This window comes from Balaenoptera acutorostrata, chromosome 11 (genome assembly GCF_949987535.1).
Source record: "Balaenoptera acutorostrata chromosome 11, mBalAcu1.1, whole genome shotgun sequence".
Lineage (NCBI taxonomy): Eukaryota > Metazoa > Chordata > Mammalia > Artiodactyla > Balaenopteridae > Balaenoptera > Balaenoptera acutorostrata.
The window spans coordinates 26780585-26804428 of record NC_080074.1 but is presented as its reverse complement, the minus strand read 5'-3'; the positions used below and the strand labels follow the sequence as shown (position 1 = coordinate 26804428).

Genomic DNA, 23844 nt, shown 5'->3' with positions numbered 1-23844 from the left:
ACTGATGCCCACAGACAACAGGGAACGCTGGCCATGAAAACGGAAAAGGAAAAAGCAGCACAACATTGCTCCTCTCTCCCTTCCCTGGATCTGCAACCTGTTTCTGTCCCCTGGAGTGGATGGACCACAGTGCATTTACAGCCAACTTGGGAGACCAGGGGAGAGCCTGGCAGTGAAAGGGGACACAGCCGTGAGATGGGGTGGGATTGTAACTCCCTCTTCCCTGAATGCAAGATACTTTAAGCCAAAGATTTCATGAAATGATGTTTATTGTTTTAAAAAAGCTCAAGTCTGGAATTAGATAGTAATGATAGTTGCCTAATGTGAATTAATTAAAACCACTGAATTGTAAACTTAAAAAAAAAAAGCAAGCTTAAGTTGTATGAGCCTCACCCACACTGGACTTGTACCAAACGCCTGACTATCCCGTTCCCTCAAACCATGGCTTATGTCACATTTTTTTTCAGGAGATTTCCCTAAGAGCAGCTATTTGCAAAATATTACACTTAAAATTTAAATCCGGGCGATTTGATGTTTTCTGGAAGAAAATGTACACTAACATGCTTCTTTACGCCTTCAGATAACAAAACAGCTGGTGTGAGAAGGGGCTGAACGACAGTTTCCATTAAATTCGTCTAGGGCTTCCTTTTTGTTTATATACGCAGAGAAACAGATTTAAAGGAAAATATTATCTGGGCTCAAGACAGTGAACGGCATCCCCCAAACAGACCAAAGACGTTGACTTTCCGTGGAGTGGAAGTGTGGCCACTCCACGTATTACCTCAGAACTTATCCTAAGAGAGAGATGGCAACCTTGGCTCAGACACTGGATCTAATTTATTTTATTCTTGCCGGTCTTTCAAGGTCTGACGAGGACCCTCTCTCAATCTTCATCCGGGTGAGCTGCACCCACTCATCTAGCTGTCACCCAGTTAGACCACGCGTCATATTTTCTTCCCCTTTTCCAGTGTACCTACCTCAGGGCACTTCAGCTTCATAAGCTACGATTGCAACATGAGCATCCTTTTTCATTTACTGAGTAAGCTTTGCTATCCCTCAAAGACCGAATAAAGCGAATCACAGAAAGTGAATCACATCCGCAGAGGGGCCTATCGCAATGAAGATGTGCCAAAACACAAACCTCCGGTGCAGTGCTTGTCAGACACCAATTCAATGTTAAAGCCACAGTTTGAAGAGGTATTTGGAAGCATCTCTACATGCCTTGAAGGCGGTGCGTAAGACACCCAGTGAATGTGAGATCAGGAGTGCGGCTCCCTGGGTGCAAGAAGGTAAGGCCCATTCATAAATCTTCATGTCTTACCGTTTAAAGAGAAACCGAACACTTAAGTTAGACGTTTGATGGATCAACAGGTGTGTTGTAAGATTTCCAAGTGACAGAGAGTCACAAACAGTTGACCACTGTGGACACTGGGCACACACGGGACCTATGGTCATCACTGAACAGTGGGACGGATTACACGGGATTTACTGTGCTTCCACGGGCCACACGTGCTCACATGGGCAACGCCTATGTTTCTTCCCCTCCCCAAGTCATGCCACATCCTCGCTGCTTATAGGACTCGGGGAAAACACAACCGCCAGCAAGAGTGCAGCTCAATTTTGACAGAGACTTAAGAGAGAGAGATTGAAAATCCCTTCTGGGTCACTAATTACACCAAGTGCTCAACAACCAGAGGCTGACCATGCTGGACTGGGCAGGTGGGCAGGAAACCTGGTCTGATTAAGGCAGTGAGCAACGTGGTGAGAGCATGGAAACAGATTCATGGTAACCACGTACAGGGACCGAGCTGGCAAGTGCTACCGAGTGAAGAGAACTGTAGTTATTTACAACGCACAGCCCCGGCCCTTGTAATCTTCCGTCGGCACAAACGTTCATTTTAAAATCTGGGAGTGTGCGCAGAGTTTTCTCCAAAATAAAAACTTGAAAGAATGTGAGGACAGGAACCAGCGCTTCATCTTGGTATTATTATCCTTTCTATAGCACACAGGATATGGTCCCAGTTTTTACAGAATATTGCCAGGAGAGTCACAGCGAAGAAGGTGCCGAGAATGTGGAAGCGGCTCCTCATCATGGGCGAGATGAACTTGGCGATGGTGGACACACACACCAAGATGACAGTCATGAAGGCCAGGACCACGTTGATGCATTTCCCCAGGAGGACCTTGGCGTTCACGGTGTCTGACTGCAGGGCTTGCTGCTCCTGCTGGTGGAGCTCCAACTTAGAAATGCGAGTCTGGCAGGACTCCAAGGCTTCCTGTGGGCGAGAGGGAGAGCGCGGATCAAATGCTGCTGAGATCACCGGCAACACGTGAGCGCGAGCTGGGACGCGCACGAGGGCCACCCAGCTCAGGGCACTGCTGCCTGTGCAGCTTCGCGCTGACGATGATGATGACGGTGATGACGGCGATGACAGACAGAGAAGTAAGACAAGAATCCCGAGGCTCACTTTATCCTGTTATTCACAGACAGGACGCGCATGTATCTACAACCATGAAATACCACGAAGGAGGAATTACGGTTAGGTATTTTTGACTCCACCTGCATTTAAAATAAAGTGTCTAAAATACTGGCATCTGGTGGAACCATCAGGGACAAACCAGAAGAGGGGTGGGATTCCGTTTTGTGACAGGCGACTAACTCCAGTCACGGGGTAGGTGACATCTCCAACTGCTAGTCCTTTTTTGTTTTTTTTCTTTTTGGCTGTGCCACACGGCATGCGGGATCTCAGTTCCCTGACCAGGGATCGAACTCGGGGCTCCCTGCAGTGGAGGTGCAGCGTCCTAACCACTGGACCGCCAGGGAAGGCCCACCAACTGCTAGTCCTTATTCCACTGCCCAGGACTCCATGTGCACCTGTCACAGACCAGTGGAGGACGGAGGGCGGGATGGGGCCCCGCTGACTGTGGGGCTCTCATGGCTGCTCTTCGAACGCTGCGTTACCAGGGCACTATCTGAAGCTACGCCTTCTCCCCAGATCTCATTCTTGCCAAGGCTTTGATTACTAGACAGGGACGACTCCAAGTATCTCCAGCCCAGCTGTCTCTCTTGAGATTGACTCATGTGTCTACATGCGTCCTGGACATCTCCATTTGAGCTTCTTAAAAGCACCTCAAATGCAGCACCATGGCCAGTTGTGGATTCATGTCTGCACCTTCCCCGCTCCTGCCATCAACTGTTTCCCTTCCAATTCCTCTTCTCAGAAAACAGCACCTGATGCACCAAGTTGTCATGTGAGAAACGTGAGAGGCATGCCTTGACACCCCTCTCATCTAATCCAGCACCCAGCCCCTCTGATGCAACATCTGGTATTTATCTTAACTGGTCCACTTCTCTCTCCTCCCACAGTAACCCCCCACCTCAGTCATCAGGGTCTCCACCTGCAGTAACTTTCCACTCATTTCTCTGCACACCCTCTTGGTCTTCAATCTCATGAATCCACTTTCCACACAGCAGCCCAAGTGATCTTTGAAAGACGCATATCTGATGTCACTCCTTCTTGTAGAACCTTTTAAATCTTTAACGTGGTCCAGGCCCAGCCACTGTCTCCTGCCTTGCTTACCTGGTAAGCCTCCTCCCCCCTCCCTCCCCCCTCACTGTGTTCTGGCCATACCGGCTTTTTGAAGTTCTGAAAAGGACCATGTTCAGGGCCTTTGCACACGCAGTGTGCTGTGCCCGAAAGGTTTGCCTCCCCACACACCATTCCCCTCCATCTTTCAGGTCCCACACTGATGGTCACATCCTGAGGGACGCCTTCCTGGACCCACCAGACTATGTCAAGTCTCCCTCTGGCCCTCGTCCCTAACCAAGGGACCACACCTGCACCGCGCTGTTATCCGCAGCACGAGGTACGTGCTGGCTGAATGCTCCAGACTGGATGCCAGTAATGGGATATGAAGCTTGAGAGAGAAAAACCTTACACCTCTCGGGAGAAAAGGATCTAAGTAGAGGTGGTACAAGGAGCTCCTTTTAGTTCACGAGCCTATTTTCTAACTCATTTACCAATATATGTTTGCTCAATTAAAATCCAGTCATGTTTTCAGGTTTTAAATGAGCATAATGGCTCCAAAACTGATTTACTTTCCTTCTGCTGAACATACTCTACGGGCCAAGGGTTCCCTGTTACTATAGGAACTTTCATTATACAGGGTACCGACAAAGAAGGTCCAACTTCTTCAGATCTCACATTCTAAAAAGTGCTGGCTTTCTACAACGACAGGCAAGTGCTCCCAATATCATGCATTCTTTTCAAATACTTAGGCCCATGGTGTCCTCTATTTGAGGCATGGCATGGAAAAGGTGATAGAACAGGATAAAAGATCAACATTTTGGGCAAGTTCATTCATCTGTGATTGGGTAGATGAATTACATATACAAATAGACTGATCCTAGAATTGCCTCAGAACTTCTGTCAAATTTTTTACCGAAAGGAAAATCCAAGAAAATCAAGCAGTGAATCGTAAGGAATTTTGGTCACAGCACCCACTAAGAGATATTCAGCCCCACAATCTTTAGTACTTCATCGGGCCCAGTATTTAACTTATTGGGGATTAAGGACAGAGGACAGGATTATCTTTAAACTCTTCTAATTGAGAATTCAGGGTTCAAAAACTCATTTGCGTTTTAAAACAACAACAAAACCCTTGCACCCCTATAGGCCAACAGTCACCCTCATCTACACTACTCCATCATCTTGTATAACCCTGCCTATAAGAACAAAAGAAACAAGAAATAAAGAGGAAGCTGAGCAGGTCCAACTGCCAAAAGCCCCAAGAAATATGGCTACTCATACATAATAAATACAAAAATTGGCCAGCATTTATTTTTGTCCGCTTATTATGTGTCAGGTAAAGATTTAAGTACTCTACATGTCTTATCCCATTTAATCCTCCTGACAGCCTTTTGAGGTAGAGCTCATTAATATTTCCATTTTATAGATGAGGAAACTGAGGCGCAGCGCTGCCGTGTGCAGGTTCACGGTAAGGGGCAGAGCCAGGATTCCAACTAACCTAACAAGAAAGACCCTCCAGTCACTCACGCAGACATCCTCTTTGCACTTCTGAGCTACAAGGTGAAACTAGAAAATGTTGAAATGAACTCTTCTAAATTTTTAAGCTCTCTTTGTTTAGTCCCTCCCTTTATCTTACCCCTCCATCTCTAAAGTATGTTTCTTTAAAAAAGGAATCATAATATAAACCCAAACAATCCCCTGAATAAGAAAACCATATATTTAGACATCAGCTAGTGGCATCCCAGACATATTCTGAAACAGAATGCTCTAATAAAACAGACTGCACTGTTCACCTGGCAACACTTCACATTTAAATGGGTTCCCATTTTTTAAACCAGTCAGCGGTGAAGTTAAGTCTCCTAGCCCAGAGCAGGGGCAGAAATCCCCCAAGTGTCTTCTGCACCAGGGTCCTCAGAGGCAAACAAGTCTGATGCTGTGACTCCCAGAATTGTCCAAGTAGACGTCTGGGATTAGCACAGGCTCAGCCCTAGACACAGTGTGGAAAAAAACGTGGGCAGCTAAAACTCTGGCTTACACATTGTGGGAGAAATCTCTCCTTATGTTCCAGCCCCTTGTAAAGTGGGGCTGGAGAAAATAAGCACTGCCTACAAAGAAAATTTGTAAAACTGAAGCTGAGCATGACTGGAAGAGTATACTTTTTTGTTTTTTTCTTTAAAAAGGTGATCAATGGGAATGTAGATCACTGCAGCCATTATGGAAAACACTATAGAGGTTCCTCAAAAAATAAAAAATTGAACTACAATATGACACAGCAATCCCACTTCTGTGTATACACCTGAAGGAAATGAAAACAGTATCTAGAAGAGAAATCCACACCCTCATATTTATTACAGCATTATTGACAATAGCCAAGACATGGAAACAACCCAAGCGTCCACTGATGGACGAACAAAGAAAATGAGGTACACATACGCACACACACAGACACACACAGGCATACTATGCAGCCGTGAGAAAGAAAGAAATAGTTCCATTTGCCGCAACATGGATGGACCTGAAGGGTATTTTGCTAAGTGAAATGAGTCAGACAGAGACAAACAACTACTGTATGATCTCACTTATCTGGCAGAATCTAAAAGGGGAAGGGAGGTAAAATGGGTGAAAGGGGTCAAAAGGCACAAACTTCCAGTGATAAGGTGAATAAGTCCAGGGGATGTACTGTACAGCTTGGTCACTATAGTTAACAACACTGTATTGTATATTTGAAACTTGCTAAGGGAGTAGGCCTTAAAAGTTCTCATCATTAGAGAACAAATTTATAACTATGTGAGGTGATGAATGTTAACTAAACTTATTGTGGTGATAATTTTGCAATATGTACACATATCAAATATTATATTGTACACCTTAAACTAATACAATTATATGTCAATGATACCAGAATAAAAACTGGGGGGAAAAGAGACCCTCTAGTACCCCTAACAAAAGGAGCTCAAGAAGCCTAGGGCTGCTTCACTACAGCGTTAGTATCACATTAATACTAGAGCATGCCTTTGTTTATACTGATCCAGTTACCCCTTCCCTCCATCCATCAGGATCCCACCCACCTCTTCAAGTCCCACCTTCTCCAGGACATTGATTCACATTCATTACTCAAGGATTATCTGCAAGACCTTGGTCAAGTCACTTAACCTCTCTGTGCCTTGGTCTCCACATCTGAGAAATTAAGAGAGTAACAAAAACTACCTCAAAAGGCTGTTGTGAGGAATAGATGGGGAAATGAGACACGTAAAGTGCTTTGATAGTGCTTGGCACACGGTGTGCACTCAACTGCTTGAAATTCCCAGAAATATGAAAGCTATTATTTTAGAGATGAGCAAATAGACTTCAGGCTTGCTCAGGACCACGAAGCTGGTAAATGGCTGGGACTGAAGTCCAGTGCCTGACCACTAAGTGACCCCCCCGCCCCACTTGTCCATAGCTTGCTGGGCACTGCACGCCTAAATTTCTGAGGCTTTCAGAGTCTGCGTCATGTGATTTGGCCCTTGTTCTCACTGTCTTGAGCCAATTGGCAGTTGCGTTACTTCTGATCCTCCACCTAGGCAAGCATGTCGAAGGCAAGGTTTGTCTAATGTTTTAAAATTTGTAAAAACTGTGGTGATGGTGGGGAGAGTAGAGTATCAGTGATAGGCTTGGGGTAGATGATAAATATTTGCTAACTAATTTAGGCAGAAAGTAAACAGAATATAGCTTAATGTCTATAACATGAACTACTGGGGTTAATATGGTGAAGAATAAATGTTTGCTCCACGTGCCAGAAATCCTTTCGGGCTTGGGGGTAATGCACTTAGTTTGTTAAATGAACGAAAGGCTGGGAAGAGCCCACATGAGCTCTGGTGGGGAGAGGAAAGGCACCTGGATGTCCCGTGACCGCTCGTAGGCCTGGTAGGCCACCTTCTCCTCGATGCTGGCCAGCTCCTGCTTCAGGTTGGCCGTCTCGTGCTGATGCAGGTCCGTGAGGTCGTGCAGCTGGTCTTCCAGTCGCTCGTACCTTTCCAAAGAGAGGAGGTGATTCTGAACATGACATTTCAAAGGTGTTCTGACAGCACTTAGAAAATGACATCCTTTGTGTCTCACTGTCACCAGTGCCCCTTGGCTTGTTCTCATCCCCAGGCAGACTGTGCTTCCAAAAAAGTAAGTCAAGCTGTGGGGAACATGCTTTTGGAAAACACTGAACTCTAGCTCCAGAAAGGACTGGTCTCTACAGTCTTAACTCTGTCCACACCGCTGAGGGTTCATGCAAACCAAACCTGGCTTTTCCACCCACGTCAGACCAACACCTTGTCTGGCTGTGGGGACAAAAGGACAGGCCTTATCATTGGCACATTCACCAGGGCTGGTCAGGAGACAGGGCTGTCAGTCATCCTGCTAAAGGCGAGGACCCACTGGCATCCTGGTGCTTCTCCCTCTTCTGACCCCACAGTGCCTAGTGGTTCACGGCCACAGCTCTCCTGCGCCAGAGAGGTTGTAAGGAAATGACCGATTTCTATGCTGGAGCCAATTCCACTTATTTCCCAGTGCACACAGTGATTCCGAATACATGTTTCAGCTCTTAGGACTTAAGTGTCAATTAAAAAATCATGCTTCTTGCAAATTAAAGATGGCTTATCAGGTGGCACTTCCGAGAGCCCAAATCTAAAGTAACAGAAGCACAAAGATTCCCATTCCCACCCCCCAATCCCCTCAGAGAAGGGGAATTTTGTATTATATTTGAAACCGTGTAATATTTATTTGGAAACAGGAAGCACTATTTGAGGAAGATGCATTAGCCTGGATGACTTCGATCAACGCCAGTTTTAGACGCTTATATAGTCACCTGACAGAATCATTTAAAAAAACACTTTAATACAGATTTACTGATTTTTCTCAGGTAGGACTTCACAGGTGCCCAATGTTGGTGTTTTGTAAGCAAGCCTTTTAAAAATCTCTTGACAGATGAATGGATAAAGAAGACATGGTACATATATACAGAGGAATATTACTCAGCCATAAAAAAGGATGAAATAATGACATTTGCAGCAACATGGATGGACCTAGAGATTATCATACTAAGTGAAGTAATAAGTCAGACAGAGAAAGACAAATATCATATGATATCACTTATATGTGGAATCTAAAAAAAAAATGACACAAATGAACTTACTTATAAAACAGAAACAGACTCACAGACTTAGAAAACAAACTGATGATTACCAAAGGGGAAAGGTGGCAGGGAGGGATAAATTAGGAGTTTGGGATTAACGTCTACACACTACTATATATGAAATAGATAATCAGCAAGGACCTACTATATGGCACAGGGAACTCTACTCAATGCTCAATGACCTATATGGGAAAAGAAGCTGAAAAAGAATACATATATGTATAACTCAATCACTTTGCTGTACACCTGAAACTAACACAACATTGTAAGTCAACTATACTCCAATGTAAAATAAAAACAAAACAAAAAAATAAAGATCTCTTAAAGTAAGTAATATAGTGAGTGACCAAATCATGGAGATCACAAACATGTTATATAACAAATGAGAGCCAAAGCTGTCCTAATGGATATTTGTGACTTGAAATAAAGGCATCCAAAGGGTGCTGTATCCCAAACTATCTGAATGGAATTAAAGTCAATATTATCTGGAAAAACTGTGATGCAGAAACAGTTCTTATGTGACAAAGAATCCAAAGTCAAAGATGTAAGTGGAAAGTTTTTAAAAAATCATTTCATGGGGCTTCCCTGGTGGTGCAGTGGTTGAGAATCTGCCTGCCAATGCAGGGGACACGGGTTCGAGCCCCGGTCTGGGAAGATCCCACATGCCGCGGAGCAACTGGGCCCGTGAGCCACAATTACTGAGCCTGCGCGTCTGGAGCCTGTGCTCCGCAACAAGAGAGGCCGCGATAGTGAGAGGCCCGCGCACCGCGATGAAGAGTAGTCCCCACTCGCTGCAACTGGAGAAAGCCCTCGCGCAGAAATGAAGACCCAACACAGTCATAAATAAATAAATAAAAGAACGTGAATTTCTTAAAAAAAAAAAAAATCATTTCATAAAATATGAGAGCCGAAGAAAGCCACATCTCTAAATTAACACATATATAAAATCATATATCACATAAAAAACAACGTGTAAACTAAATTTAAATTTTAACTCTTAACCATATGTAATAGGCATTCACTTTTTAATCTACATTTTTAGAAGTTAACATTTATTTGACAAAAAAACTTGTGTGGGGGGGATATTTTTATTGGGAAAATGGTGGAAAATCACCTCATACTTGGGCATACACACTTTTTAAGCTAGAGGCACCTAAAAGCCAGCCTACACAACACTGTACTTTAAAAATTAGCTAATATAATCCACAAGATTTGAATTTATTACTGATTATACTTATAATCTTAAGATTCCTTTTGAAAGCTCTTCATTTAGGGTGAAAAGTTTACTGAGCAAAATACAGTATCATAAAAAAATACACTATATAAAGACTTCAAGATTTATGTACCAAATAAAAGCTACCTAGCTGGACAATGAATTCATTTTTTACTTGACAGTTATTACGTAGGGAAATCAAATACAGATCTATGAATTAGTGTACCGAGACCCCATAACAGCAGCCTACTGAATCAGGAGCTCAATATACACCAGTCATCGACTATATAGTGATATTTTAACTGACCCACATGTATAAGGTCTTTCTCTAAGCTGTCAGGCTTCAAGTCACAAATTACAAAACTTAGAATCACAAGGTATGGAAAGAACTATCAATTCCTAAATGCCTTTTGACCTATATCCATAGTTACAGAAAATACAACCACTAGCATATCACCTTCGAGCAATCTCTCCGCAGGTAGTAACTCGTGCTCCTGAAAGAATGTGAAGAGGAGAACATGAAATACCTGTATGTCTCCTCTTGCAGGGTCTGAGAGATGAAGCCATACTCCCTCTTGAACTGCACCTTCAGCGCCTCGATGTCCTCGGCCAGCTGCGCCTGGGTGTCCTTGATCTCCCTGAGCTCCTCCAGGATGGCCGTGAGCTTGCCCTGGCTGTCCAGCGTGCCAGTGCCCCCGGCCCCGAACGACTGGTTCCCGTTGCTGTCGGCGGAGCCTGACGTGCCGCTCGAGCACTCGTCGTCGCTGCCGTACTTGGGCTTGTTCACGATGGTGGCGCTGCCCCCGTAGGCCCTGGAGCTGGCCTCGGGCCGGAACTCCTCCAAGGAGTTTCTTAGGTGAGCGATGTTGTCGGCACTGCCAAACTTATTCCGGATCAAGTTGGCGAACTCTCTGGACTTGCTGAAGACGAACACGGGTGGGGTGAGGGACACCCCCGGCAGGCCCGACTTACCGCTCTCCAGGCTGTGGGGAGCGGTGCGAGCCTTGGCCTGGGCATCCTTCAGAGAGGGCTGGATGTCCTTCAGGTTGTCCTTGGCAATGTCCTTTGAGCTCCTGGGGGTCCCATTCTGCTCGAGCTCCCGGAGCTTTCTGTGATACTGCTCTAACTTCTTCTGCAGCTGGGCAATGGATTGAGCCGACTTCTGATTCTTCTTCTCAAAGACCTGCTTGATGCGGCCAGCCTGCTGCTTGTCCGCGCTGTTGACTAGTTTCAGATACTCTGCGACATTCCCATCGCGGGACGTTTGCTCGATTCTTATCTGCTCTGTGACCTTTAGAATTTTCTGCTTCAGGCTGTCCGCACTGAGTTTGACCTTGTGGAAGTCCAGGATGCCATCTGGTACATCAAAGTTGAGGTTGGTGTCCGACCCACCTCGGCGGATGTTCAGGGGAAGGCTTAGTGTATTCATGTCATGACGTTCTACCTGGAGGAGACAGAGAATAAGCACTTTGAGACTGGAAGTCGAAGAGACAGTCGCTGTGATGGAGTCTGTGCACACACAACAGACATACTTTACACCCCAGATTTTCAAACTGCAAGTATTCGAAAGATAAAAACTCCTTACTATCCTCTCAAGTTGAATGCAGAACAAGCCAACTCCTCCTGCACCCATGTATACAAACGATGAGATTCACCGCTGCCAGGGTATCTGACTTTCTGCCTGATTAGATAGTAACTCTTGGTTGCCAGGGTAGAAAATACATAATGAGATGAGGTTATCAAGTCTGTTCTGGTTTCCCAAAGTGCCCAGGTAACTGGGATACCTGCCATGCCCCATTCACAGCGAACTTCACCATTGTGGGAAATGCACCCAATTCAGCACTCAATCATTTAACAGGAAAATGGAAAAAAAAAAAGGAAGGAAGGGAGGGAGAGAGGGAGGGAAGGAAGGAAGGAAGGACGCAAGCAAGCAAGCAAAGTCCCAGTAGGTACTTTGTAGTAGCAGTGACATATATACACTACCAAATGTAAAACCGATAGCTAGCGGGAAGCAGCCGCATAGCACAGGGAGATCAGCTCGATGCTTTGTGTCCACCTAGAGGGGTGAGATAGGGAAGGTGGGAGGGAGATGCAAGAGGGAGGAGATATGGGGATATATGTACACATATAGCTGATTCACTTTGTTGTACAGCAGAAACTAACACACCATGTAAAGTAATTATACTCCAATAAAGATGTTAGAAACAACAACAACAACAGTGACAATATTAAGACCACGTGCAATAGCTTTCTCACTCAAGGGCCACCTGTAAAAAAGGAATTGCAAAGCATCATTGAGCACCCTGGCAAAGGGGGTGGCTACATTGTGCTCCAAAAGGGAAAGGCATGCACCCCAATGTTCACTGCAGCACTATTTACAATAGCCAGGTCATGGAAGCAACCTAAATGCCCACTGACAGACGAATGGATAAAGAAGACATGGTACATATACACAAGGGAATATTACTCAGCCATAAAAAGGAACGAAATTGGGTCATTTGTTGAGACGTGGATGGATCTAGAGACTGTCATACAGAGTGAAGTTAAGTCAGAAAGAGAAAAACAAATATCGTATATTAACGCATATATGTGGAACCTAGAAAAATGGTACAGATGAACTGATTTGCAGGGCAGAAATTGAGACACAGATGCAGAGGACAAACGTATGGACACCAAGCGGGGAAAGTGGTGGCGGGTGGGGATGGTGGTGTGATGAATTGGGCGATTGGGATTGACATGTATACACTGATGTGTATAAAATTGATGACTAATAAGAACCTGCGGTATAAAAAAATAAATAAGGGCTTCCCTGGTGGCGCAGTGGTTGAGAATCTGCCTGCCAATGCAGGGGACACGGGTCCGAGCCCTGGTCTGGGAGGATCCCACATGCCGCGGAGCAACTAGGCCCGTGAGCCACAATTTCTGAGCCTGCGCGTCTGGAGCCTGTGCTCTGCAACAAGAGAGGCCGCGACGGTGAGAGTCCCGCGCACCGCGGTGAAGAGTGGCCCCCGCTTGCCGCAAGTGGAGAAAGTCCTCGCACAGAAACGAAGACCCAACACAGCCATAAATAAAATAAATAAATAAAAATTAAAAAAAATTAAAATTAAAAAATAAACAGGAGCTGTTGTTTTAAAAATAAATAAATAAATAAATAAAATTCAAAAAAAAAAAAAGAACCATATTAGGAAACTTGGAGGGATTTCCATGAGGTATTGTTGAGTGAGGTATTGTTGCTGACAATAATTAATTAATAAATGAATGAATGAATGAATGAATGGGAAAGGCAAATGTGGTCTGTGTGCCAGGCACTGAATGTCCACAGGGTTTGCCCTGTCTGAGCCTCACCACCATGGCAGGCAAAGAATGTGTTACATCCATATAACATGTAGAAACAGAGACTTAAAGAGCTAGGATTTGAATCCAAGTCACCCTAACGCTGGTCCTTTTTCCACCTCAGGAAACTCTACTACTCTTGTCCCCAGAGGACTAAAAACAGGTCTTTATAGAGTCTGAACACAATCTCTAAACAAAAATACTTAAGATCTAAACTGAAGCATCTTATTTGTCAAGTTAACAACCCTTTGATTAGCAAAATGCCTTGATATAGAGTCTTGACAGAAACAATGGGAGACAGGACAATATTCAGCTCAAGTTAGCTTTTTTTAAGGAGAGAAGAGGCTGACATAGTAAAAAATCGCTAAGATAATAACAGACCTCATACTGCCAAAGTGACTCAGGCTCAAATGTGGACCATTTCCAACAATGAGCATTAACATTCTGCCATATGAAAAAGGCTACCCAGGGCTTTTTCCGAAAGGGGGGAGCCCAATGGCACAGTGGGATACAATCCCAGGTCGGTGGGTCAGGCCTCTTTCACAACTTAAAAAAGTTTGTTAGCGTTATTTCTCGACCCCTCTCTTCCCACACACAGCTTTGCCATAAGAGACCCTGGTTACTTTATCTGGCAGAAGAGCATCACATAGGAAAGGCTGGAAGGAAATAAATGCCAAATCACTATAAGACTAGAAAAAGGAATAAAGGAATTGTGACTTCACCTGGTCAAGGGGGAAGGACGGGTGTAGAGACTAAAGAAGGTACGTAATAATCATCTTCAAGTCCTGGAGAGATGACCACAGGAAGTTCATGGAAGCCAAGCAGCTATGGCTCACCAGTGGACCCAAACAGGAATGGGCTCAAATTACAGTAACAAAGGATGCACTAAGCCCAGGAAATGTTTGTCTGGGGCAGACAGGGTAATTAACGGTAACGGTACAATCACGAGGCTGGAAATTCGATTTCACTGAAGATATCCAATCTGATTGTGCTACTCTTCTTCTCAGAAAATCTCTTTGGCTCCCTAGTGCCTCCCAAATTATGTAATACAACCTGGTCGCTGTTAAGTCCGCAGCTTACCTTTCAGGCCTCACCTTGCACCTGATGGATGCCAGTCATCTTAAGTGAGCCACGCAACCTAAAGTTCATATGCATGATATTCACAATGCCAGCCATCCATCCACTTCTGTTTATCAAACTCCAACATACTATCTATCTAACTATTTATTTATTTATGGCTGCATCGGGTCTTAGTTGCGGCACGTGGGCTTCTCTCTAGTTGTGGCACGCGGGCTTAGCTGCCCCAAGGCATGTGGGATCTTAGTTCCCCGACCAGGGATCAAACCCACGTCCCCTGCATTGGAAGGTCCCCAAATCCAACATACTCTTTACAATCCATTTCAAATGCTACTTTTTCCATGAATCTTTTCCTAGTCCCGCCAGAAAGCTGCCTGTCCTTTCTGTGATTCCCCCATGGTGCTCTTGTGGCACTTTATCCCTCTTTTTATCGCTCATCTGCCCCTCCAGGGGAGAGGTGGTGTCACAACTGCACCCAGCTAGTAGAGCTAGCATTGTCCCTTATTCACAGGAAGCTGTCAATTAAATGTTTGCTGAACTAAAGTGACATCATTCTTTATTCCAGGAGAATCTACACTGAAATCATTTAAGATACATTTGAAGAGAATAAAAAAAATGACCATAGCAGTTCAGTCCAGATAGACCTGACAATTCCAGGTAAAGATGTTTTCTTAATACCTAGGTAGTAAGTTCTACATCATTTCAACCCAATTCAACTAAACAGATTTTTTTGAGTATCAATGAGCAACATGATACACAAATAAAAATAAAGACTTAAACTTTAATTGAAGTTTCATTTACATGCAGAAAAATGCACATCTAAAAAGAATAAAACTCAAATCTTCACAAACTGTGAAACTAGTGTAACCAGGACCCAGTTTTAAAAAAAAAAGAACAGAAGCTCCCCTTGTGCCCCCTTCAGTCATAACAACATCACCCCCATCTCCAGAGGTGACCACGAACCTGACTTCTAACAGAATACATTAGTTTTGATTAATGTATCATGTACTCCTCTAGTCTTTTTTTGCTCCACATTGTGAGAGTCATAAGAAGGAGGGCTCCTGCCCTCCTGGAGCTCTGATAAGATCAGATTAGGTTGTTTAAAAAAACAAACAAACAAAAAAAAAACCACCTGCTTGATAGCCCCTATTAAGAAGTCCACCACACCTCTGAAGATACAGAGGCTCTTAAATCTTACCTTACCAAACACAGCAAGAAGGCATCACCGCATCACCTGTTCCTCTTCCTTTAATCCTCAAGCCCATGGCAGCTGGCCACCCAGCCGCAGCATCTCAGGGCAAGGGCCCAGTTCTCTCACAGATGCTGGGCCGGGCCAGCCGTGTGCGCAGGAATGTTTACGCACGGATGGCTGGCTGACTTCTGGCTTACTTTCAAGTTACAACAATGCCTGGCATGTCCCCGAGAGTCCAGGTGGAGGAAAGCAACAGCGTTTAAAGCTCAATCAATCAATCTTACTGCTGGTTGGCAAATCTCAGTTAGAAATGTCTGATGAGGGCGGAAAGCTGGAACCATTGCTGGGCTGCACGCTTTAGCCTTCTGCAGCCCTAGTTCTGCAGGATAATTAAGAGCCAGCTAACATGTATCACTAGATGCCCACACATTTCCCTGAATTCAAACTGGGATTTCAGGTACGTGCTGGAAGAAAGCTGTGGGAGTCCTCCGTCCTCCATTTCATCTGGACTCGGCACGGAGGTCACCAGTACAACGCAGCTGCTTCAGAGCTGGGGCCCAGGGAGGAGGACAAAGGTCCACAGATCGCCCAGAGTCAATCAGCATGTGGATTGTGGGACACGTGCTCCAGTTTTGGCACTGACATTGACCAGCTATATGTCCTCGGGTATATCTAATCACCTGTGTGGTCTTTGATTTCCTAATCTATAGAATGAGGAGATAGAACCAGACAACTCAGAGCTAACACTGCAAAATGCCATGAAGTGTACTCCAAGCTATCTTGACTGTGAGACAGTGCCACAGGATAGTCAAAACCCTGGGCTCAGGAGACAGACTGCTTTGGTTTCCATCTTGGCACCACTCTTATGAGCTGTGTGACCTTGGAAAAATGACTTAGCCTCTCTGTGCTTCAGTTTCTTGTTCTGTAAAATGGAGATAATGATTCTTTGAAGAGTCGTGAGAAGTAAATGAGATAATGCGCATGAAGTACTTAAAGACTTCCTGGCACAGAAAATGGTTTCAGTAAAGGTTTGCTATTGTTTATCATCCCGATTTCATTTAAAAAATGTACCTGTATGAAAAAACTAAAAGAAAAACAAGCTCCAAATTGTTAACAATGGCTAACTTTGCACAGTGGGATTATAAGGAGTCATTCTTTTTATTATGCTGTTGTATTTTCCAATTTTTAAAAAAAATTTATTTATTTTTATTTATGGCTGTGTTGGGTCTTCGTTTCTGTGCGAGGGCTTTCTCTAGTTGTGGCAAGCGGGGGCCACTCTTCATCGCGGTGCGCGGGCCTCTCACTATTGCGGCCTCTCTTGCTGTGGAGCACAGGCTCCAGACACGCAGGCTCAGTAGTTGTGGCTCACGGGCCCAGTTGCTCCGCGGCATGTGGGATCTTCCCAGACCAGGGCTCCAACCCGTGTCCCCTGCATTGGCAGGCAGATTCTCAACCACTGTGCCACCAGGGAAGCCCCCAATTTTTTAAAAATAAGGAAGCTGGACTTCCCTGGCGGTCCAGTGGTTAAGACTCCGCGCTTCCACTGCAGGGGGCGCGGGTTCCATCCCTGGTCGGGGAAGTAAGATGCTTTACAGCATGGCCAAAAAATTTTAAAAATAATAAAATAAAATAAAAAAAGGAAGTTGAATTACCGTTTTGGCAGAAAAGATGCTGTCTTTAAAAATGACTGCTAACCTCCTTCAGTTCTCTCTGAATTACTTGTCTATTATTACCTTACATGAAAAGCTGACCACCAGCATTCTAGTGAAAAGCCATTCCTAATGATGTTTCCCTTCTGGCAGCAGAAACATTTCCACCGTCATCTCAATGTTCTGGAACAAAGGCAAGGAAAAGCTTTAAGCCCTGGACTGATGTCAAAACCTGACACTGAATCATCTCTGCTCCAACCCAAGCCTCCAGCACCATTACCCCCGGGAGCTCACCTTCCTCACTGGGATGCCAGGCACATCTCGGTCGTTACCAGTGCTGCTCAAACACATGGCTCGAGCTTCAAGAGAGGGCTGTCCCCCATGACATTTCATGTGTGCCCCCTAAAGCTCCAGAGAGACATGAACAAAAAGGGCAGCATAGCCAAGCAGAGGCACACCACCCAAACCAAGGGAACTGGAAAGGGGAATGCAGGTTCCTGTGAACACCGGGAGGGCGTGGACTGAGGCAGGAGAGCCTGGGGCTCTGGGGTCACAGAGTGGCCAGAAGGTGCAGGGGCCGAGAGATCAGAACCAGGGGACAGATAATAACCAGCTGCTTAGTCCCGAGGCCAGGTAACAACCACCTGCTTAGTCCCAAGGCCAGATATGGTAAACTTTTGCCTAAAGAAAAGCTGCTTGAGCTCGGTCATATAAGGAAAGGGTCAGGTCCTTCAAACTGGTGGTCACTGCCCAGGCAACAGGTATTTCAGAGCATACACGAGAGCAGTGTTACAGACAGGCCCACAAAGGAGCTACAGGTTCAGGATCCAAAGGCTTTTGCAGGTTTTTGTGGCCTAAGTGTCCAAGACAACACAGCTGACATTCTGTACTCTTACTCATTTCAGCTGAAATCTAACTTTAGGTGTAGCATCAAGGCTGTTCCTCTGGTGTGCCAGTCAGATGTGCTAGGCTTTGCTGGGGTAACAATCGACGTCAAAATCCCAGGGGCTTGGGGCTTCCCTGGTGGCGCAGTGGTTGAGAATCTGCCTGCCAATGCAGGGGACACGGGTTCGAGCCCTGGTCTGGGAAGGTCCCACATGCCGCGGAGCAACTAGGCCCGTGAGCCACAACTACTGAGCCTGCGCATCTGGAGCCTGTGCTCCGCAACAAGAGAGGCCGCGATAGTGAGAGGCCCGCGCACCGCGATGAAGAGCGGCCCCCGCTCGCCGCAACTGGAGAAAGCCCTCGCACAGAAACGAAGACCCAACACAGCCAAAAATAAATAAATAAAATAAAGAATTATTAAAAAAAAAAAAATAGCAATGGCCAAGAGAAATTGTCCTCCCAGACATTAAAAAAAAAAAAAAAATCCCAGGGGCTTAAAAAAAGGGAAAGGCTTATCTCTTGCTCATGCTAACAAGCCTGCTGCTAGTAGGCTGAGGGACCCAGGCTGTGACGGAGCCCCTACCATCAGGAATGCTGTTGGTGGCCATGGCAGGGGCAGGGAACTTGGTGAATCGTCCACTGGTTCCTAAAGATTTCCCCAGAAGGGACTCCTGGGCTTCCTGAACTCACTGCACTGGCCCTACCTAACTTCAATCCTACCACATGCCCGGGAGGAAAACTATCCTGTTATTGACACGTGCTATATATCCTATTGGCTAAAAAATCTGAGACAGGTTCTACTATTATTACCATTTTACAAATGAGAAAACTAGATGCAGAGAAGCTAAGTTAACTGCCTAGTAAACAACAGAGATAGGACTGAAATCCAGGCCGTCTGTCTCCAGAGCATGCTTCCCTGACAATAATGACCGAGTACTTTTATTATGAGTCAGGCATTATGCTAAATATTTTTTATGTATTCACATATTCTTCACACCAGCCCTATTTTTATGAGAAAAGCAAGGCTCATAAAGAATATGTATGTTTCTTGAAATCCACAGAAAATAAACAGCTTAGCTGGGGCTCCACTCAGTTTATATGAAATATGCAAGACTCTGTGAGATCTGTACAAGCCACCAACCGAGTGAGAACCCATTCTGCAGTGTCCCTCACATGGTCATCCAGACTTCTGTGGGCACTCCGGGTTCGGTCCAGACTCAACCCTCAGGCTGAGCTTGAAATCTTCATCCTCGCGACGACTTCCTACCATGGTCCTGGCGTTGCCACCTGGAACCACACCCATCTCGGGTTTGGCACGGCCTGTAAAGTCCATTCCTCTTCATCCATGCTCTAAAAGGCAAACACTGACTGAGCCAAAATAATTTTATATGAGGATAAAAAAGCTATTGCTTTTATCAGAATCATGCCCATGCATTTGCAATCACAAAGAGAAGAAGGAGAAGGAGAAAAATGGTAAAAATCAGAAAAGCAAGTAAGATAAGGGGCCTATAAAGAAGATGCTGGGGCCTCACAAGTGAAGAGTTGATATCTAGACATATACAGGAACAGGCGCTCAGCAGATAAGCCATGGATTTGCCTGGAGAGAAGGGAAGACACCCTTCCCTAGGCTGGGTGACAGAGCTGAGAAAACAAGGCACTGCTCAGCATGGCCCTGAAGGGGGGACCTTTGTATGTTCTATCAGAAGAATGTGAGCTTTATATCACTTTCTTTTTTTTTTTTAATGTATTTATTATTTTTGGCCGCGTTGGGTCTTTATTGCTGAGCGCGGGCTCTCTCTAATGGCGGCGAGCGGGGTCTACGCTTCGTTGCCGTGCGCGGGCTTCTCATTGCGGTGGCTTCTCCTGTTGCGGAGCAAGGGCTTCTTATTGCGGTGGCTTCTCTTGTTGCGGAGCACGGGCTCTAGGCGCGCAGGCTCAGTAGTTGTGGCTCGCGGGCTCCAGAGCGCAGGCTCAGTAGTTGTGGTGCACGGGCTTAGTTGCTTCGCGGCATGTGGGATCTTCCCGGACCAGGGCTCGAACTCGTGTCCCCTGCACTGGTAGGTGGATTCTTAACCGTTGTGCCACCAGGGAAGTCCCTATATCACTTTCTTACTGGTAATATACATGATGCTACCAAGCCATCTTCCCTCTTGCTACACTGTGGTCACCTGATACGCACTTGCAAAATGTCTAGCCTCTCACTGAATATGGAACCCAGGGAAGCCAGCCCATTCACGGGACCCTAGCATCAAACATTTGGTTTTCTTGCTAATTGAGCCAATCTGTACTGGAAAAATAACTCTGAAGGCTCAATAAGCATCCTTATCAAGATGTAATTACTCCATTCATGTGGATACCTATACAGAATATTCAAGACCTATATTTGAGAAGAAAGCTACTTCTCCACACTACATGCTCAAAATGAAAAATCCGAAAGACCTTCATGTGATATCCAAAAGGATATGTTATTAGTAAAGTGTCTTAGTACAATGTTTGTTCTAATTTGTTTAGACAAAGAACACTTCCTTTCGTAGTTCAATTCTGACAATGGTACATTCTGTTCACGGTGTACGGAACAGGAATTGAGTCACTAGTTTTACCATAAAGGTTTTATTTCTCCCCACCTCTTCCTCTCGGTATCACTGAAAAAAGAACATCTGTAGCATCAAAAGTTCTCTTTCTTGACTGCAGGTAAAGTAAACCTGGAATCAAGGATCATTTGGAACCGGGGCTGGAATACACGTACTTTTGAAAGCCCAATCCTTTATGCACAGATACTGCTAATTAACAGTGTAAGAGAGATTAGGCAAAGTGTTCAGGGTTCTCAAAAACAAATTCTTCAAATATCTCAAGCACTTACAAACACTTGATACTGTAATTAGAAATAATTATCTTCTCATTTAGCCTCTACCAGGCAACAGTGGTAGGTAACCTACTCTGAGTTACATACAGTAGGAAAAATACCTATTTCTTCAAAAGAGCTTTCAATTAATGCAAACTAATCCCTTACCTGGCAAAGATTTACTGTGTACTTTATAATCTATACAAGAATTAAATTAAAGGAGGGGGGAGGCCAGATTAAAAAAGACTGTGCCTTGAAGAGCAGAAGTGGAAGGGTATGGTAATGAAAACCCGTCTACACTGAGAACCACCGGCAGCTAAAGGACAGCCACAGCCCCGAGGGAGGGAGCGGTGGAGGCTGTGAGGAGACACGAGCAAAGGGTGCTGCTGAGAAGAGGAAGGACTCTCTGGGAACCCCGGGTACCTCGAAAACAGGCAAGTTGAGGGACGGGAAGTGAGCCCCTAATGCCGGCCCCTCACCTCTACCAAGAACTCCGCCTTCCTGACGGAAGGGGTCACAGCGCCTTCTTGCGGGGAGACGCGGGATGGTGAGTTCTAAAGAAGGGGAAACAGGAAGCCCCAAACTTAGGACTAAACCAGAATAAGCGTCATCGAGGCTTTTACTTCCTATACTCAGAACAAACCAAGGGAAGGGGTGGGTGAGAACCCCTGGGCACTAACCTAACAACTTCGGAGGGGTTCTGGGATCCGTCCCCACCACGGTTATTCCCCGTCCGTTCCTAGCAGCGTCTGTCAGCAAAACCTTCCCGGGAAAGGGACCTGAGCGCTTGCTTTGAGGGCTAAGGGAGAAGTGGGACGTTCTGCTCCAGGAGAAGCACCTCCAGGAACTGAGGGAGCAGAGGCAGCTCTAAGGGGGAAAAAATGGTTCCCAAGGCCCTGATCCGGTGGGCAGAGCAGAATGGCCGGAAAGGCAGCCTGCGGGCAGAAGGTCTGCCTCCCCCCTGGGCCGAGGCCTAACCTTCTCCTTTTCCTATAGCATTTATTCACCGCCTCCCCTACCCCCGAAACATGGAGGGTGAGTGTTCTTGGCAGGGACATGTGCTTAAGCTAAGCTTCTGAGCAATAACTACAAATCCAGCCCTGTCCTGCTGTCTTTCGGCATCTCCAATCTGAACAAGGTGTTTGAAGGACACGTATTGCCCTCTTAGATACACAATGATGGATAACTTCGTATGAGTGGCAGTCACCTGCAACAGAAGTTACTTTCAGAGGTGGAAGAATCCTTGGAGATCTCACTTGGCCTGATGCCTGCTTTTAAAAGAAGCAGCCTGAATATGTACCCGAGTAACTTTTCATTTCAACCTATGCTCTGTTCATTATAGGTGTCCTATATAAAAGGAAAGGCAATTTGTCTACTGAAGTATAGCTTCTTGGATCAATACATAAAGTGGATATAATAGTAAATATGATAGCGGTGTCTATCAGATACCAATAATCATGTTTCCCTTTTTGCTGTGGATACTAGGAAGTTCAGAACCAAACTGAGAGTAACTGTTAGACTTGGCGATGAGCCTATTTGCTTTTCCTTCCTTTTTCAGAACTTTTGGGTTTTATTGCTACTCTACCTATATTTTCCATGTGCCTATCATAACCTGATTCTCATTGGAAAGAGGTAGGTGAACTTTAATCTAAAGATGCTAGGTATGTCATGCTGCCTGGAGATGAAACTAGACCCACTCCCAAATGTAACTGGGGGAATATGGTCAAACACACTGAGCTTATAAATTGGCACAGCTCCTTCCATCCTCCTTTCCCAGGGCACCCAGAAAAAGTAGGGTCACAACTTGGTCCATGTCCTTTGAAAAGATACGATATTAAGACTGAGCCAGAAAATAGCATTTGGTACTCAGGCCCTAAAGCACATTCCCTAAGCAAACCTAAGCCTCATAATTGAACTATTCCCTGCAGGCCAGGGGTTTAATTTGTTTTTGGTACTATAACAAATACTGGGGTAGGGGCATATGTACTGGATGATCTGTAGTATAGAATTCTGTTTTAAATGGATCAGAACACTACTAGACATCACACAGGGCTTAGAAATAACATCGTTAAGTTTTGAGGGAGCAAAGGAAAACTGATCTATATTAATTTCTTTCCCTTTTGCAATACTGAAGTGATTTCCCTTGAGCAATTTTATTTTTTCTAATGTAAGCCAGCAGCATTATCACCAAATAGCAATTGGAAATAAAAAGCTGCTTTTAGTTCTACCAAAATTATAAACAGTATTACAGTTTTAACAGTATTTAAAGAAAAAAACTTTAATGTCCATGAAAAATGCATTCAATATTTATTAGTATGGGGCTTCCCTGGTGGCGCAGTGGTTGAGAATCTGCCTGCTAATGCAGGGGACACGGGTTCGAGCCCTGGTCTGGGAGGATCCCACATGCCACGGAGCAGCTGGGCCCGTGAGCCACAATTGCTGAGCCTGCGCGTCTGGAGCCTGTGCCCCGCGACGGGAGGGGCCGCGATAGAGAAAGGCCCGCGCACCGCGATGAAGAGCGGTCCCCGCACCGCGATGAAGAGTGGCCCCCGCTTGCCGCAACTGGAGAAAGCCCTCGCACGAACCGAAGACCCAACACAGCCAAAAATAAATAAATAAATAAATAAATAAATTTGTTTAAAAAAAAAAAAAAAAAAAAAAAAAAAGGTGTCTAAGATTTGATATTTCAAAAGTAGCAGCGTATCAGGGGATGGGGAGATAAACTGGGAGATTGGGACTGACATATACACACTACTATATACAAAATAGATAACTAAAAAGAACCTGCTGTAGAGTACAGGGAACTCAACACTCTGTAATGGCCTATATGGGAAAAGAATCTAAAAAAGAGTGGATATATGTACATGTACAACTGAGTCACTTTGCTGTACATCTGAAACACAACATTGTAAATCAACTATACTCCAATAAAAATTTAAAAAAAAAAAAAAAAAAAAAA

General features: G+C 45.1%; 1 protein-coding gene across 6 annotated transcripts in view; it reads right to left on the bottom strand.

Moving 5' to 3' along the window:
• Positions 1–251: 251 nt before the first annotated feature.
• TMCC3 (transmembrane and coiled-coil domain family 3) overlaps positions 252–23844 on the bottom strand; it is a 271358-nt gene continuing 247765 nt past the window's right edge. For 5 of the 6 annotated variants that reach the window (XM_057556158.1, XM_057556156.1, XM_057556157.1 and 2 more), the window contains exons 2-4: positions 10435–11351; positions 7407–7542; positions 252–2276 (exon numbers count right to left, since the gene is read on the bottom strand). In XM_057556158.1, coding sequence (XP_057412141.1) covers positions 1974–2276; positions 7407–7542; positions 10435–11351 — 1356 coding nt within the window. In that variant the 3' untranslated portion in view covers positions 252–1973. Of the gene's footprint in view, positions 2277–7406; positions 7543–10434; positions 11352–15515; positions 15681–23844 lie in introns of those variants that run through there. The other variant, XM_007165886.3, reaches the window with a different exon arrangement.